The 15,750-nt window shown below is 37.3% G+C and overlaps 1 protein-coding gene across 1 annotated transcript in view; it reads left to right on the plus strand.

Moving 5' to 3' along the window:
• Positions 1–15,750, plus strand: part of LOC104627035 (unconventional myosin-XVI-like) — a gene marked incomplete at its 5' end in the record, with an annotated part of 51,218 nt that overhangs the window by 1,148 nt on the left and 34,320 nt on the right. The window contains 3 exons of the mRNA XM_010295126.1: positions 3,965–4,211; positions 5,960–6,267; positions 8,095–9,300. Coding sequence (XP_010293428.1) covers positions 3,965–4,211; positions 5,960–6,267; positions 8,095–9,300 — 1,761 coding nt within the window. The remainder of the gene's footprint in view (positions 1–3,964; positions 4,212–5,959; positions 6,268–8,094; positions 9,301–15,750) is intronic.

Here is a 15,750-nt window from a genome sequence, read left to right on the forward strand (position 1 = left end):
TGACTTATCAAAGAAAGGAAATATTTACCTTTCAGTGTCTGATTTGCAAATGGAATGCTTTAATGTAACCCTACACCAAAAATGCAAAGCATCCTCAGATATATCCATGTTTTGCAGACGTAAGAGAACAGACATCTGTCAAACCTTGCCTGAAGAATGATGATAATAGGTCTTCTTGGCTCCTTACAAAAAATTTCTTTTGTTTTTGCTTCTAGCCCTCCTTAATTAGGCTAACTTGAAAAGTCATTCTCACCAAAACTATGTGTTCAAAGCTTTTTTCAAAGCTATGGCTCACCTGCATGTTTTTTTGTGGTCTGGGAAACCTGAGAAAACTGCAAACTTGTATGAGTAAGGAGTAGCTAGACATCCATTTCACGACATTAGCTCATGAAATAAGCTGCCCTTTGCAAACAGGTACAATTGTAAATTTGCAGAATTAGCATGCCAGAGAGCTCTGGCAGGTTGGGAATAGGATAGGGTTCCTGTGCACTGTTCTTACATAACCCTAAAATTGGGATCCATAGACTTTTACACTGGGATGGTGATGCTTAGTGAGTAATGGCATCAGTCCTGCTGCATAGCCACATCTTTCTCCCCTCATCCTTTACATGCAGAGGACTTTGGAAGCTAAATCTCTCCTGATAGCATATTGAATAATAGCCAAATTAGTCAATAATTTCTGTATCAGCTTTAAAATGTAATAACATGTAGCCAGATAAGGACTTAACTCAAAGGGAAAACAGGTCTTGCCCAAAATTCTTATCCACTGTTTTTACCTCAGTCTTACTAGCAATCCTTTCAGCATGCCCATAAATTTGGGGAAAAAAAACCAAACCAAAACAAACCAGATAAGTCTTTTTCTGTTATCCTGAAAGTTAACTTACACAGGCAAAAGAAGGGGTCACACTAAAGTGAAAGCATGTGTAGAAACACAGCATATTTAAAATTGAATCTGTGAATTTAGGGACTTTGTCATATTTTTTTCACAGGTATGAGAGCTACATATGGGAATTTTTGACCTTATTGAATCACAGAGAAAAATGTTCGTACCTGTAAGAAAGTCCATCATGGTGAAGTTCTTCCATCAGACTTCATGTAGATTAGGAATTAAGTTCAATACATTGTTTACACAATAGTTAATACATTTATCACATAACGAAGGACTACTTGAATTTTTATTATTCTGATTCTTATCCTTAGATGAACTGTAAAGAAGTAGATATTTTTCTGCCCTGTGGGTACTAACTTAAATTATTTTAGTTTGCATAAGTGAGAATTATTTTAGATCTACAGAAATGAGGAGCAAGTTCAGAAGACAATCTTAGTACCCATAAAGTAGTAGATGAAACTGAGAAGTAAAGGTCTAAGAGATGACGATTTCATTTCACAGCAGTTTTTGAGGTTATGAAATTGTTTTTGCGTTCTGTGATGAACTGAAGACAAAATCTTTCAAACGTTCTCATAGAGAAGGAAATGTGGTGAAATGTCCATCTTCTAATGAAAACCTGAGCTACTCGGTTCATTAAAAGGTGTGCAAAAGAAAAGAGGGGTGTCTGTCTGCCAACCAACCCTTCCTGACAAAACTTTGTTGAATGTTTCTTCAAAACATCTCAATTTTGATGAAAGTACATAGTTCAGAGTAGCTGAATGCTACAGCTAGCTGTACTGGCTATCATTTTACTGGACCATCCTAGCAGACTACTGCATCATTCATGCCTGCTAACAATCCTAGCAGAGGATTGACCTCCTTTTCCTTTTAGGAAATTTCCTTTAGGAATTTCCTTTTCCTAATCAGCCTTAGTGGTGTTACTGACCCTTTATTTTTTGTCAATGTAAAAGTACACACATACACACATACTTGTAAAAATGTTGTGTTAAATGCAGTGTTTTTTTCCAAAGTCATCCAGGATTTGATGCTTAACCATTTGTCAAACATCCTCCTCTGCAGCAGATAAGTTTAAAGAAAATACTGTGAGGGAACAATTTTTGATTATTAAGCTCTTTGAATTATTCATATTTGTGAGCAGTAAACTCTGATAATGTTCTATGCATGTATTTATTACCTTTGCAACAGCAACCTTATGAATTCAGACTCAGTAACATGCCTATCCAATGTGAATACTCATAAAATTGTCAACAAATAACTGTACTCTTAATTTCCTTTTCAACCAAATTGAGTAAGTGCATTAATATTTCAGGGTTTAAAGAAGTCATATTTTAAAGAATGTAACTAAAGGGATTGAAAATGGGATGTCTGGCTGTGGTTATAAAAATGTAAACCTTCAAAGTTGTCCATTATAACTAATCTCAAAGTACCTGAACTTGAATATTTCCAAACCCAGTGAATTTTGGATAGGAGCAATATTAGTATGTTAACATTAAACTTTCTTTTATTTAATCAGCTGGGCACTAAACATCTCTTAAAAAAATCTTATTTTAAATATCTAAACAAGGACATAGAAGGTTGTGGAAAATACTTTACATCGCCCTCTGTTTTAGCTCGTTATTTTATTTAATAACATGTTACATTCAGACTAATTGTACCTTTCTCTGCTTACATTTTTCCTTTAGATTAATTCAGCTTGACTCTTTGTTGTTTGATGTTGTTCTGCAGTGTTCCTAAGACTGAAATTTAATTACATTGATAAAAAGGTCTAATGAATTTTAGCATTTTTTATCTTCCAATCTTAATATTAGTATTTTCACTATTTTTCCTGAAACTCAAACCAGCATCCTATACACGCTATTGCCTGCCGAGTTCATTTATGAAAAACTTTCAGTGACCAGAATGAGAGTAACGATAATAAGCAATGATGAAGTTTGACCTGGTTTTGATACATGTAAGTTCATGTACTGAAAATCAACAATATTTCAGGCAACAGGTGAACAATTCTAAAACAGGTTCTCCCCTGTGAAGTACAGAGCAGTTGTTCCAGATCTAGAAAGAGTTAGGATCTTGTGGAACTTAAAAAAACCCACAACACACATAAAGCACCTTTAGTTAGCCTATCTCTTCCTTCTAAGCCGAAACATATGCTCAGAGAATACTAACACCATCCCGTTGCAGATGGAGACATTAATTTGGTGCTGAATGCCTCATGGCCATGGAGGTCCCTGTGCCTTGTGTTTCTGATCAGCTGGGTACTTCTGAAAATTCAGGGTCTAGGTGGTACTTAGGTTGAGTAGAATTTGTTGTAATGAATGTACATACTTAGGAAAGTAATACAGGAAGCTATTATAGGAGATGCACCAAAATCTTCTGCCAACATAAGGCTGACAAAGAGTGTGAAAAATAGGCCTAATAGATACAAAAAGCTGATGCAATGCAGATGAAAATTTTAAACTGAAAAAAGCAGATGTGATGTGACAGATACATTTGAGAAATTTGCATTAAAATAATCTAATTGTTTTTGCTGAAAGGAAATGAGCAACAAAAGGTCTTTAAATGTCATTAAAAAATCTTGTGTCGGTTTTGATTTTTTTTTTAGATACACTGAAATATTTAAAGCAATTTTTAAGTTGATCAAAAACAAATGATCATTTGATTCCTATTCCATTCAATGCAACAACCAGTTATTCAGGGTTTTATTTGGAAACAAATGATCTTTTGACCTTTGCAGTGTAAATATATGCTTTCACAGTCTGCAGCATATAACCAAGTTTCCAGTTAGAATGTAATAAAAAATAACGGTCAGTAAAAGGAAACATTTTGAGTTGTGACAGCTCAAATTTATGAATGGATTTACTATCACTACTTTGTTTTAAACGCTTACAGTAAAAAAACAGAAAGAGTTCCATTTTAGTATGTTATTTATGTGCCGTCACATTTCTTTCATTCTTTGTGGAACGCATTGACTGAACTTATTTGCTCATGTTTACAGCAGAACAGACAGTAATATTAAGTTATTCACTAATTAATTATCTGTCTGTCTTTGGTCCATTATTTTTCCTTCTGTTATGGTAGTTGTAAGAGGATTTTTAGCTCGCCAGCGCTTGCTACAGAAGATGAGCATCAAACAGGAAGAGGTCACCTCAATCAAAAGCTTCTTGCAGAACGCTGAGGATATGGGATTGAAAACATACGATGCCTTGGTCATTCAAAATGCTTCTGACATTGCCCGGGAAAATGACCGGCTCCGCAATGAGATGAACGCTGCTTACCACAGGGAAAAGTTAGAGGCTAGAAACAGACCAGAGGAAGGCCACAAAAGGTAAGAAACATCTACTGTGAAGAGTTAAAGCATTTCTTCAGTTTTAGTGATTTCTTCCCCTGCTTAGAAAGTCACAGAAATGACTGAGGAATTGCAAGAGGATTCTCAAGTATATACACAACCCAAATAAGTGTTAGACACTATTTTTTTCTGCTTATCAGGTAATTAAGTCTAGAAACTTAAGGACACCCCTTATATCCTATTCATGGGACACTGAGCTCTGTAGGAACTTATTCATGTTTCTGAGGCATTTATTTTTTACAGAAATATTGTTTTTAATTTGAAGATAAATAGCTTATAGTTGAACTTTCATCAAACCAAAGAAAAATTCCTCTAGCTTAAAATTCCAACATTGGGAAATCCTGATTATGTGTTGAACTAGATCAAATCACTGTGAGGAGGATTCTTTTCTCTTATTTAAAAATAGGCAGATGTTTTTGTTTAACTCCAATCAGAGTTTTCAGGAGTGCCTGTTTTACAGATTCAGCAAATGATGGAGAGCCTTTCTCTAGGAACTGAGTCCCTGATCTTTTTTCTCGCAGACATCTGAATGGGCAGAGGTAGAATTTGCAGTTAATAGATATGTGTCTATAGCAGATATAAATGTTTATTTTTCCATAGGAACTTAATTTTCATCCAGAACAATTCCCAGTGCTTTCATTGCTTTTGTCAGTGACTTTTATTAAAGTGAAAATGGCAGTGCATCTGCTTAATTAGCTTCAAATATCCCAGTCATTACATATTGGAGGAAATGCCTTTGTAGGAAAGACTGTAATTAAACATTACAGTGAAAACAAATTATCCACTGAGCACCATGCTTTCATCTTTAGCTGTTTCATTTACTACATGGGCAGCTGGCTATATCCTGTGCATGAATTCCAGCTCTGCTGGTGATTTGCCATGCAGAAATACAATTTAAAAAAACAAATGCTAGAGGATTTGTTTGTAAAATCGCAGAATAGACATCTTCTATCCAGTGCATTACCACTCTAAGTTAGAAGGTTTTCAACGTTTTGATTTTTGAAGGGATAACATGTTAGAAGAATTTTTGTTAAAAATCGATTTGTTGGAGCAGTTGATAAATATAGTTTCACAATCAGCATTGAAATAGCAAAAAAAAAAGGAAAAATTGGAATAAGTAAAACTCCAAAACTGCAATTGAAATAACTAAACATAATGTCATAAGTAATATTATTAAAATGATAAGTAATAATTAAGCTTAAACAAGAAGATATCCAGATATCTGGGTGGAATTGTTCAAGCAGCCAAGGTAGCTGGCTAAAAAGGTCATCTAATATTTTAAAGATTTGCATTATCCAAATAGAATTTATAGTTGTCTTTTTAGAAAATAATGATAAAGGCTCAACATTTGCTGCCTCAGTAACTTTCTATTAAAATGGATTTCCCAGAAATTATCATTCAGATTGAAAACCCAGGTTTTGATTGTGTGTAGCAATCAAAGTGTGAACAATTCATTCAGTGAGTGTCTGATCAACAATATGAAACTGCTTAAGGAAGGCTGCATTTGTGCAAAAAAGGGCCAGTGTCCCGATTTATCATGAAACAGGAAATGGAAGAAAGCTAGCAGCTTGGTCTGGATTTGTTTGTCAGAAGATTACTACACACATCCCCTCACACAGCAGGGGAGTTGTGAGATTGTTTACCAAAAAGCTGTTGTTATGCTTGCATGAACAGGTTCATTGTTATCGCTTGAATAATGCATCTGGACCTCTTTTCTGTGTTTTCAGAGCTGAAGACAAGGGTGGGAAGGTCTCTGAGGACAGCTTTGCCGGCTGTCGAACGCCTAAGCACTTCCATTCCAGCTCCGTCCCTGTCCCCATGGCAGTGGACGGCTTGGTGCACTCTGCGGCTGGGTCATCCATCAGATCCCCCTCCCTGCACTCTGTGTTCAGCATGGACGATAGCAATAGCCTGCCATCACCAAGGAAACAGCCTCCTCCCAAACCAAAGAGGGACCCCAACACACGACTGAGCGCTTCGTACGAGGCTGTTAGTGCTTGCTTGTCGGCAGCTTCTAAGGAAACCGCTAATGAAGGTTAGGCATAAAGGGAGAAAGAGTCGCAAATGTTACTCTAGGTTATTGACTTATTCTTTTCACTTTGATCTTTTTAAGCACAGTCAAGCACCTTTGAAAAGTCCCGCTTCCCTGAAATATTTCAGTAGCAGTAAATAAAATTAGTCAATTTGTCATTTGTTTCCAAATCATCAAATAATACTCATGTGTTTTAATTGCCTAGTTTGTCAACAACCAAAACCTATTTGCAGAACTCCCTCTAGAGACAAAGGACCTCTGTCAACTTGAGCTATTCCACCCCACTGATGATTTTATTTCACCTTTTAAGCTGTATATTAGAATACTTTGCATCACTAAACCGAATGCTCGAATCTTGAAATTCAGCAACTCAAACATTAAACTTTCTCCTACTTGTTCTCTATGTTCACATGAATAACATGCATTCAGTGGTTATGTTTGTGCCATAACTTGCTTACAGTGATTTTTTTGTTTAGAAGGAAAGTGCTATGAAAGTCCCAAAGTGTCTCAATGCATTATAGTTTATATAGAACGGTTTTGAGTTCAGTTGTTCTGTTCTCCTTCACCCTTGAAATGAAAGAGTAGAAGATGAAGGGGAGGAATGCATTCTGATTTTCCTTGGTAAGCCTGACTTGTCATGCTTTGTGTAAAGGATCCTCTAGGCTTATCAGGGAAGATCCTTCAGGCTGGGTTTAAAGCTATGTATAACCATTCTCTAATCCTGCATACGATGGATGGAAACCTTTGCAGCTCCCTCTTGCAAAATAATCACTGTTCTCCTGTCCAGTTCATTAGATGCAAGTCCATTTTTCTTAACCTCTTCCTTGCTTGTTCAAGCTCTGTGTAAAGAGAGATGAAATGTGTCCAATATACTTTTAAATTAGTGTGGCTTAAGGAGCTCTGCAGCAGTTTTGGCTTTCTGTGCCCAGATCTGCAAGACATGATTGATTTAACCAAAAAGCTCTAGCAGAGGTTTTTGAAAGAATGACAATTTTTATATGTATGTGTGGTCTTAACACTAATGCTTATATACACTCACAAAACGACTTTGGAATTCTTCTCGTATGTGTGAAACAACAAGGCCAGTTTCCCTACTGTATACTCATTTTCTAAGAATTATGTCAGTTTCCAGAGCCTTTGTCCAAAAACCAGCTCTGATTTACACCATCTAATTTTGATCTTAAAAGACCAATCACCTAGGTATCTAGTCTCTCCACTCCATATGTGCCTGGAGGCTGTGAAAAGACATCTGGTTTAGTTAACTGTATACTGAGTTGGGGAATTGCCCTTAGGCTACGGGATTTCCTAGCTTTATAAATTATTTCCACACCTGCAGTACAAAAGAAGAAGAGATGGGCATAATATCTGCCTATAATTAGAGTTTTATAGATTAGATAAAAGGGGGATACTTCAGTTTCTGGCAATAACATGTGTGTCAAAGTAGCACCATGCTGAAACTCCTAGTTAAAAGCATGCCACCCTCCCCTGGTGCCAAAGGAGTAACAAGCACATATTTCCATGTGTTACAGACCTTGCAGTGAACATTTGGATACAAAAGATATCTCCTCAGATGTTAGTTCTCATCTTTTAGTGGCAGTAGAGATCACCAAAGCTGATTGTATGCCCAGGTAGCGAAGGCTTGTGGTGTGGAAGCTGAAAGTTATGCATTTCGTTCCTCGAAATACTTGTACTTGACTGAATCCCTGTGTTTGTGACTGCTGCTCATTGTAAAACTATATGGGCAACATTTGAAGGCTTAACGTGCTGGACCTGTGTAAGAAAAAACTGACTTTGATCTGTTAATAACACAGACCTTTTTCACTTTCCTAGTACTGACCCGTCCAAGGCCACACAGTGATGACTATAGTACCATGAAAAAAATACCTCCCAGAAAACCAAAACGAAGTCCCAATACGAAACTTAGTGGCTCTTATGAAGAAATACCTGGCCAAAAGCCTGGGGATGTAAAACCGGGAAGCACAGTAGCTAAACCAGGTGGCTATGACACTGCGACAGTGCAGAGAGCAGCTTCTGCTGATGGGCCACAACATGGTGTGCTGAGTCTCTATATGTCACAAGAAGAGGAGGAAAATGAGCCTGTCTATATTGAAATGGTAGGGAATGCAATGAAAACCAGTTCTGCTGAAGCAGAAAGCCCAGAACAAGGAGAGTCTGTATATGAAGAAATGAAGTATTTTCCACCAGAAGAAGGGAGCAATGGTAGTGCAATAATTCCGGTAGTGACCGGATCTCCTCCTCTGTTCTTCGAAAGCAAGAAAAATGTTAACGTTGAAGATGGAACACTGGATGGAAACAGTCAAGCAGCTTTGGTCTCATGTAAAGACTCATGTGACATTCCAGCCCCTTTCCCTAACTTGCTCCCCCACAGGCCACCACTTCTTGTATTTCCTCCAACCCCTGTCACATGTTCACCTGCTTCTGATGAGTCACCTCTAACACCACTAGAAGTCAAAAAGCTTCCTGTCTTGGAAACCAACCTAAAATACCCTGTGCAGTCAGAAGGCTCAAGTCCATTATCACCACAGTACTCCAAAAGCCAGAAAGGGGAGAATGAAAGACCAGCATCTCCAGGCTTGGTTGTGTTCAATGTTTCCAGCAAAGTGACTCCTCCTTCCACACCACCTCCTCCTCTCCCACCACCCCCTCCTCCTGTACCACCTCCTATTTCCTATCGGGCTTCCACACATTTCGCATTTCCTCCAGAGACTTGTGCTAGTTTTCTGATTAATACAGGGAAAACAGGTACAAACTCAGACCTGTCAAAAGTACCTCAGAGAGCAAATCCTGCTCAGCTTGGATGCTCACCTTCTCCGTTCTCCAAACTGCCTTACTCCCCAAAGGTGGCAAGAGCAGATCACAGGAAATTCAACTCAAATTCGTCATCTTCATTTCCATACAGCCCTACAAACTCAAGGTCATTGACCAGTCCCCTTGATGAGTTAACTAGCTTGTTCAACTCAGGACGGAGCGTACTACGAAAATCTGCAGCAGGACGTAAGATCAGGGAGCCAGAAGGTAAGACAGATCTCTGTGCTTCTGTATAGTGTATTTCTTCTGCACCAAAACTTTCTTACGTTGGAAGCTGGCAGAGTAGGTAAAAATACAAAACAAAACCATCATTAAGGTTTTTTTAAAGAAAGATCTGTTGTAGACATAAGAAACACATATAGAAAATTCATTGCATATAAAAATTACAGGTCTTCAGGTTTTCTCTGAGATATCTTCTTTTTTTTTATCAGAATGTTTGTATGACACAAATTTAAATGGATTATTTTTAACATTCCAGCAGTCTCAGTAAAATAAACACAGATGTTGCATCATGTGAAAATGAGTTTATGTTAACAATCTATAGAAATACTTTGAATGAAATACATGGCTAGGTGTCTGGTAGATAGCATGTACTTTAATTTGAAGACTTTCTTGTAAGGTTTCATTATTTCATTTCCATGAAATTCTGAACTTAGTGATACAGCCATTATTAATCTCTTAAATAAAGCTGAGATAGAGAGTCTTGCAGCAAACTATATTTATTTCCCTTTTCTATCCTTTTATTCTTACCTTTCCTGTCATTTACACACGTTTAGGTACATACCCAGAGATTACTTGGTATGCTGGTTTTCTGGCATCTGGAGAACATCTTTTATATCTAGTGCAAAAACCAACTATAAAAAGAAGCAAACTTGCCATTTTGCTAAAAGTGTTTGAGGCCACAGTCCTCAGACATTACCACTTAATTTGCCTTCTCCAGGTAATAAAGGATTTAATGTTGTTACTAGAACAAATCTATGGATCTTATGAATAATGAAAATTCATCCCAATGTTAACAGATTCAATTAGCTGCTCTGTAAGGCTGAGATGCTTCTGACCTAACTTTGTCCATCTAAAAGCTCAATATGTAGGCATCAAATCCTTAGGCTGTGAAAAGACAGTCATTTTGTGAGTTTAAATCCTCCCATGTATCTTTCCCCACTGAGTATGAGGAAAGTCTAGATGATTAAACTAGTAGAGTTGTAACTTCTAAGTGATTAAAGTTGAAGTAAATCCCAGTTCTGCATATCAATTACAACACTGACTCCAGTCTTCACATTACTTTTCTGATTTAAAAAAAAAATCTCCTATCAAAAATAGTGTGCTGTATACAGAAACTTCTCTCCTTGGTAGCATCTCCCAAACACAAAATTTTGTGAATTTAAAGTTCAGAGTGATAAAACCTCAAGACTGTTTTCTCTGCTTCTTCACTTCTGTCTGTCCAAACAGCTTATCTTAACCAAGAGCTGTGTGCAGCGTATTCAAAATTGGCAATACGAAGTCCTATTTTTGAAATATAAAACAAAACAGTAGCAATTATCTTTGTATTCTTCATTCATTTTCTTAAATATATACTGCTTCATTGATTTCAGTATCATATCCTGATTTATGCAGCTATAATAGAACAGAAGCAGGTGCTTGTGCTTACTCTGGATATGTGTATGGCACCCTATCTCCCCGTCCCTATGAACCTGGGAAGTCTTCAGCCAAAACACCTTTCAATCAAATACAGCAAGAAGATAAAGGTCTCAAAACTAGTTGAGTTTCTACAGGTTTCATGAAAGTTAGTGACTAGATAGAGACAAGAAACTTATACTGGCAGAAAGGCTCCTACCAGCTATCAGAGAAACTGTGGTGGACAGAACCCTTGTGAGTCCTCCAGACCTTGAAAAAGCTTTAGCTGGACCTTGCATGTTCATAAATGCTGAATTCAGTCAGCCATGAGCTATGAACTGAAACTTTATCAGTTGACAACCTCAGAAGAATGTTTTGTTTCTTCTTCTGAGTATATGAATTAATAAATTTGTAAAGGAGATGTTGCAGTAGTTTTGTTTGCTTTGGCAAAATTACTTGATAAGATTCAATGCCTATAAATGTATATAGAATGTTTTTTTGGTTTAGTTTGTTGGGTTTTTTCAGTTGGTGGTCTTGTTTTATTACATAAATAATACATTTTTATCCACTGGGAAGTAACTATTAAAGTCAGCTCTTTGAATATATCTTATCAAGGCTCTCTCAATGTGCCTGGTGAGGAAGTATGGTAAGCCTATGCCACCCAAGTCACAAAACTGACCTTTACCTTAAAAAAAACGTTTCTTTGGCATGGAGGATTTTTGTAAACTCAATTTTCAACTAAATGTGACCACGACATAGTTCAGCTTGAGTCTCTGGTGGGTTGAAGCTAGTGCATTAACAGAGGCTACCATATAAAACCTCTAAATTTACCTTTCACATGGAAAATGTTGTACTTCTAAATATTTCATCAAGGCAGCACTAAGTATGAAAGATCAAAGTTCAAGATATACGATAAAAAATCCTGAATCAATATTTTATGAGCTAGGAGGATACTGTATAATACAAAGTGGGGTTACATATGTATAGTTCAATGATGAGCAGATGGATTGAAAGTAACAAAGAAATACAGGTGAATGTATGTGCGTGTTTTTACAATTTACCTTTTTTTATGTACTTCATGTGTTCAGTTCATTTCTAGGGTAATAGCTGGAAAAAATATCTTTTATTTAACCTTTGATGCAAAATAATAAGATGGCAATCAGCAGAGTGGACTCTATTATGTAAAACTAGAAATAGTCTATGTCTTACCTCCTGATTTTTTATCACCTATTGCCTAATGCAGATTAAGTTCCTGGAAAACATCTTCATTTCTTCATTTTGTAATTCGTAGCATTTTATTTGTAGGAGATTATATGGTTAAAAAAATTAAATTAATTTTAATAGAAATTCATTAGGATTGAGGACATGCTGTAATGTGCAGTTTCCTTTATTTCCGTAAGTTATAATCTACCAACAATCGTAACTAAAACCAGAAAGTAAAACTGGGTCGTTTTGAAGTCAAGGAGAGTTAGCTATGGGAATCAGTAAGTTTCTGTATGGAATCATCAGCCTTTTGGATAAACCTTCCTTGCCAATAAAAGTGCAATACAGACAGAGCCCCCAACATGCCTCCCTTTTCCCTGGAGGAGTAATTTCAAGGCCTGAGAACACTGATGTCCTTTTGGCTCCTGACGTCTCTGTGGGAAGTGATCGTCTAGAATCACAGTAGAATGGATTTGTGGTTTTCTGATGGACTGTGGACTTACCGTGAACTGAACTGAGAGCACTCTTCTTTCACACAAGCAAGAAAAAAAAAAAAAAATCAAATGGCAACAACTTTCATTACCTGGTGGTCTAGCCTGACCTTTTTTTGATACAAAAGTAACATCTACTGGTTCAAGCAATAATCAGGATTACAGAGTATGCAATTTCTTGCAAAATACTTTACATGTAATAGGAGAAGTTTTCTGCTCCGCAGAGCTTATAGTTTAAATAAGCAAAACTGTAACAGGTGAGAACTGAGATAAAGTGATTTCTCCAAGGTTGAAAAGAGTTGTCGTTAAAGCTACAGCTGCATTGTTAGATGGGGATTTCCTTTTACTCCATATAAAATGAGACTTGAGTACAGATAAGTACAGATAACACACACACACACACTTTTCTTCTATTCTCCCTGATTTCTGGAAGTAGAAATTTTAGTTTGCAAGACAAACAGAAACTGAATAGTCACATACAGAGGCCCTGCTCAGATATTTCTAGACAGGGCCATAGATTTGAAATTAGGCTTCATGAAGCCCAATCTAATGCTTTAGTATTAGATAGCAGAATGTACAAATATTTTAAACTATTCAACATATAAAACATTCCGTATATAATGAAGAGACAATTACATATTTAAGCATTTCATATTAAATATTTGCGGACCAAGGACAGAATTTTCTTTTCCTCAGCATGGATGAACGGTACTCAGATTGCTAGGTCATAGTGTTATTTCTTTTGATTGGTACAGTTGATATTAAATTATTCCATACAAAAGGGAATCATTTCGGCTTCAGAACAAAAGGTGGAATAATTCCCAGCCCATCATCCATGCTCAGACTCGCAGAGTCAGCAGTCATGTGGATTCTAAAGGGACATGAGCAAAGGAAATATGATTTCCCCTTAACCTGGATGAATTTCCTTACCATCAGGCTACTGAAATAAAGACTTAATGCCTTCTTTCCTTCCTGCTTGTTGAGAAAAGATTGACACGGATGTTTGAATTCTGTGTCTGAGTGAAAGAAAATATGCAAGTTTGCAACCCTGGATTTAGGTGCCTAAGAAATAAAATTAGGAAGAGCTTTTCTTTATGTAGGTCATCAGTGTGTAGGCTTCCAAGTTTTGTGAATTATTGTTAGTGTTTCAATACAAGTATATCTGTATATGCAAGACTATACATTCTTCAGTGACCTATTTTCCAAAACAGTTTAGTAACTTACACAGTAGCATCACAAAAGGCATGAAAACATTAGATACTGTTCAAATGTTTGCCCAATATCTTTGACATCCATGAACTATATGAATCCCCTCTTTACCTGCTTCCTAAGTGAGGTCATGCTTTAGCCCCAGCTGGCAACTAAGCACCACACAACCACTCACTTGCACTGCTCACCCTCAGGGGGGATCGGGGAGGGAATCGGAAAAAAACACCTCATGGGTTGAGATAAGAACAGTTTAATAGCACAGCAAAGAAAGAGGAAATTATGATGGTGATGATGATGATGATGATGATGATGATAATAATAATAATAATGGAATATACAAAAGCAAGTGATGCACAATGCAACAATTGCTCACCACCCGGTGATTGACAGCCCGTCCCTGAGCAGTGATTCCTGCCCCCCGGCCAACTCCAGTTTATGTACTGGGCATGACGTTACATGGTGGGGAATATCCCTTTGGCCAGCCTGGGTCAGCTGTCCCAGCTGTGTCCCCTCCCAGCAACTTGTGCACCTCCCCGCTGGCACAGCATGGGGAGCTGAAAAGTCCTTGACTGAGTATAAGCACTATAACCGCTTCGCAACAACTAAAAACATCGGTGCATTATCAACATTATTCTCATACTAAATCCAAAACACAGCACTACAGTAGCTATTAGGAAAAAAATTAACTCTATCCCAGCCAAAACCAGGACATCAAGGCAGGTAACTTCACCTATCAGTGAATCATTCCACATTCTCCAGTTTAAGCACTGAAAGGCACAGGAAGATCATTACAACTCGCAAATAATACAGATATTTAGACGTACCTAGTTGCAACTAAAGCTTGTCAAATACTTTCTTGAAATTCTTTCTTGAAATTGGCTCCAACTTGGAAAATAACAGGATTTACTGTGTGCGTATGGAAAGTACTGTCCTGTCACAGGCAGGTATCCTTTTGATAACTAGTAAATAATTTCCCACTATCAGCAGATTAAACTATTGTGCAGTTAATGTCTCAACAGTGGATTGCAAATTGAATCCCCACTGGGGTTTCTGAGATGAAATCCCAGTCCCTTATCCTCTAAGCCACTCAGCTTTGCCTCTTAAGCAACTTAATAAAGATAATATTCATATCTGTATCTCAATATTCCTACATTATATGAATACAATGTAATAGTTTTACTTTCCTTGTGGCAAAAGCTAGCAACTTACAAAACGAGAGTAAAACAGAAAGCTGTGTTGTCACCTTTTATCTTCTTTTAACTGCGAATGCTGGAGGAATGATTACATCAGGCATTGCACTCCTACAACACCTTTCAAGTAAAATTCTCAAAGCATTAAAACTTTGATGAATTAAGTTTCACAACACTTCTCAGAAAGAGATTAATATCTGTTTATATAATTGCCTTAATTACCAGGGAGTGAGGGTGACTTTCTGTGACTAATTTTCAGATTAGATATCTAAACGCAGGAGAGTCATCACTCTCTGATTCACTACGGACTACTTGCAGCTCTCAATCTGAATCTCTTGCAGTAGGTACGGAAAAGTGGAAGAAAGCCAAAGCCCTGCTAGTAAGAGTTTAATGCGAGCCATAAAAGAAAAGGCACATACTTGGACAGCTGTAGATGCCCCATGCAGAAAGTTCCAAAGGAGGAGACAGAACTGCTGGCAATATGGTTACCATCCAGCCCGTGCTGGGTGATTTTTCTGAGGAAATAATTGTGTTTTGTGTTACTGCGGCAGAATAAGGGGCTAGAAGAGTCTAGGGAAAGTACCTGCCATTCCTGTTTGCAGAAAATCTATGAACTTTTTTACAGCCTGAAAGATACCACCTTAACCTGCAGTCTTCTCCTCATCTGTAAGTCTGCCATTATCTGGATAATTTCTCACAAGAGAAGATTTGTTGTTTTAGGATGAATACAATATGCCAAGAATATTTTTCCGTTTCAGAATCTCTGAAAACTGGTATATTTTACTGCTGAAGGGTTTTTTGGGTTTCTGTTACAACGATTTTTTTTCACTGTAGCATTTCTCTTCCTGGCTGATATCACTGTTTGCTCTTACAGCCTAAAATCATGTAATATGTAATTTGCTTTGGTTCTCTGTTCTGACATGGAAAAGAGGCTTCATGTGTGAATACCA

Source organism: Phaethon lepturus, unplaced genomic scaffold (assembly GCF_000687285.1).
Source record: "Phaethon lepturus isolate BGI_N335 unplaced genomic scaffold, ASM68728v1 scaffold2439, whole genome shotgun sequence".
Lineage (NCBI taxonomy): Eukaryota > Metazoa > Chordata > Aves > Phaethontiformes > Phaethontidae > Phaethon > Phaethon lepturus.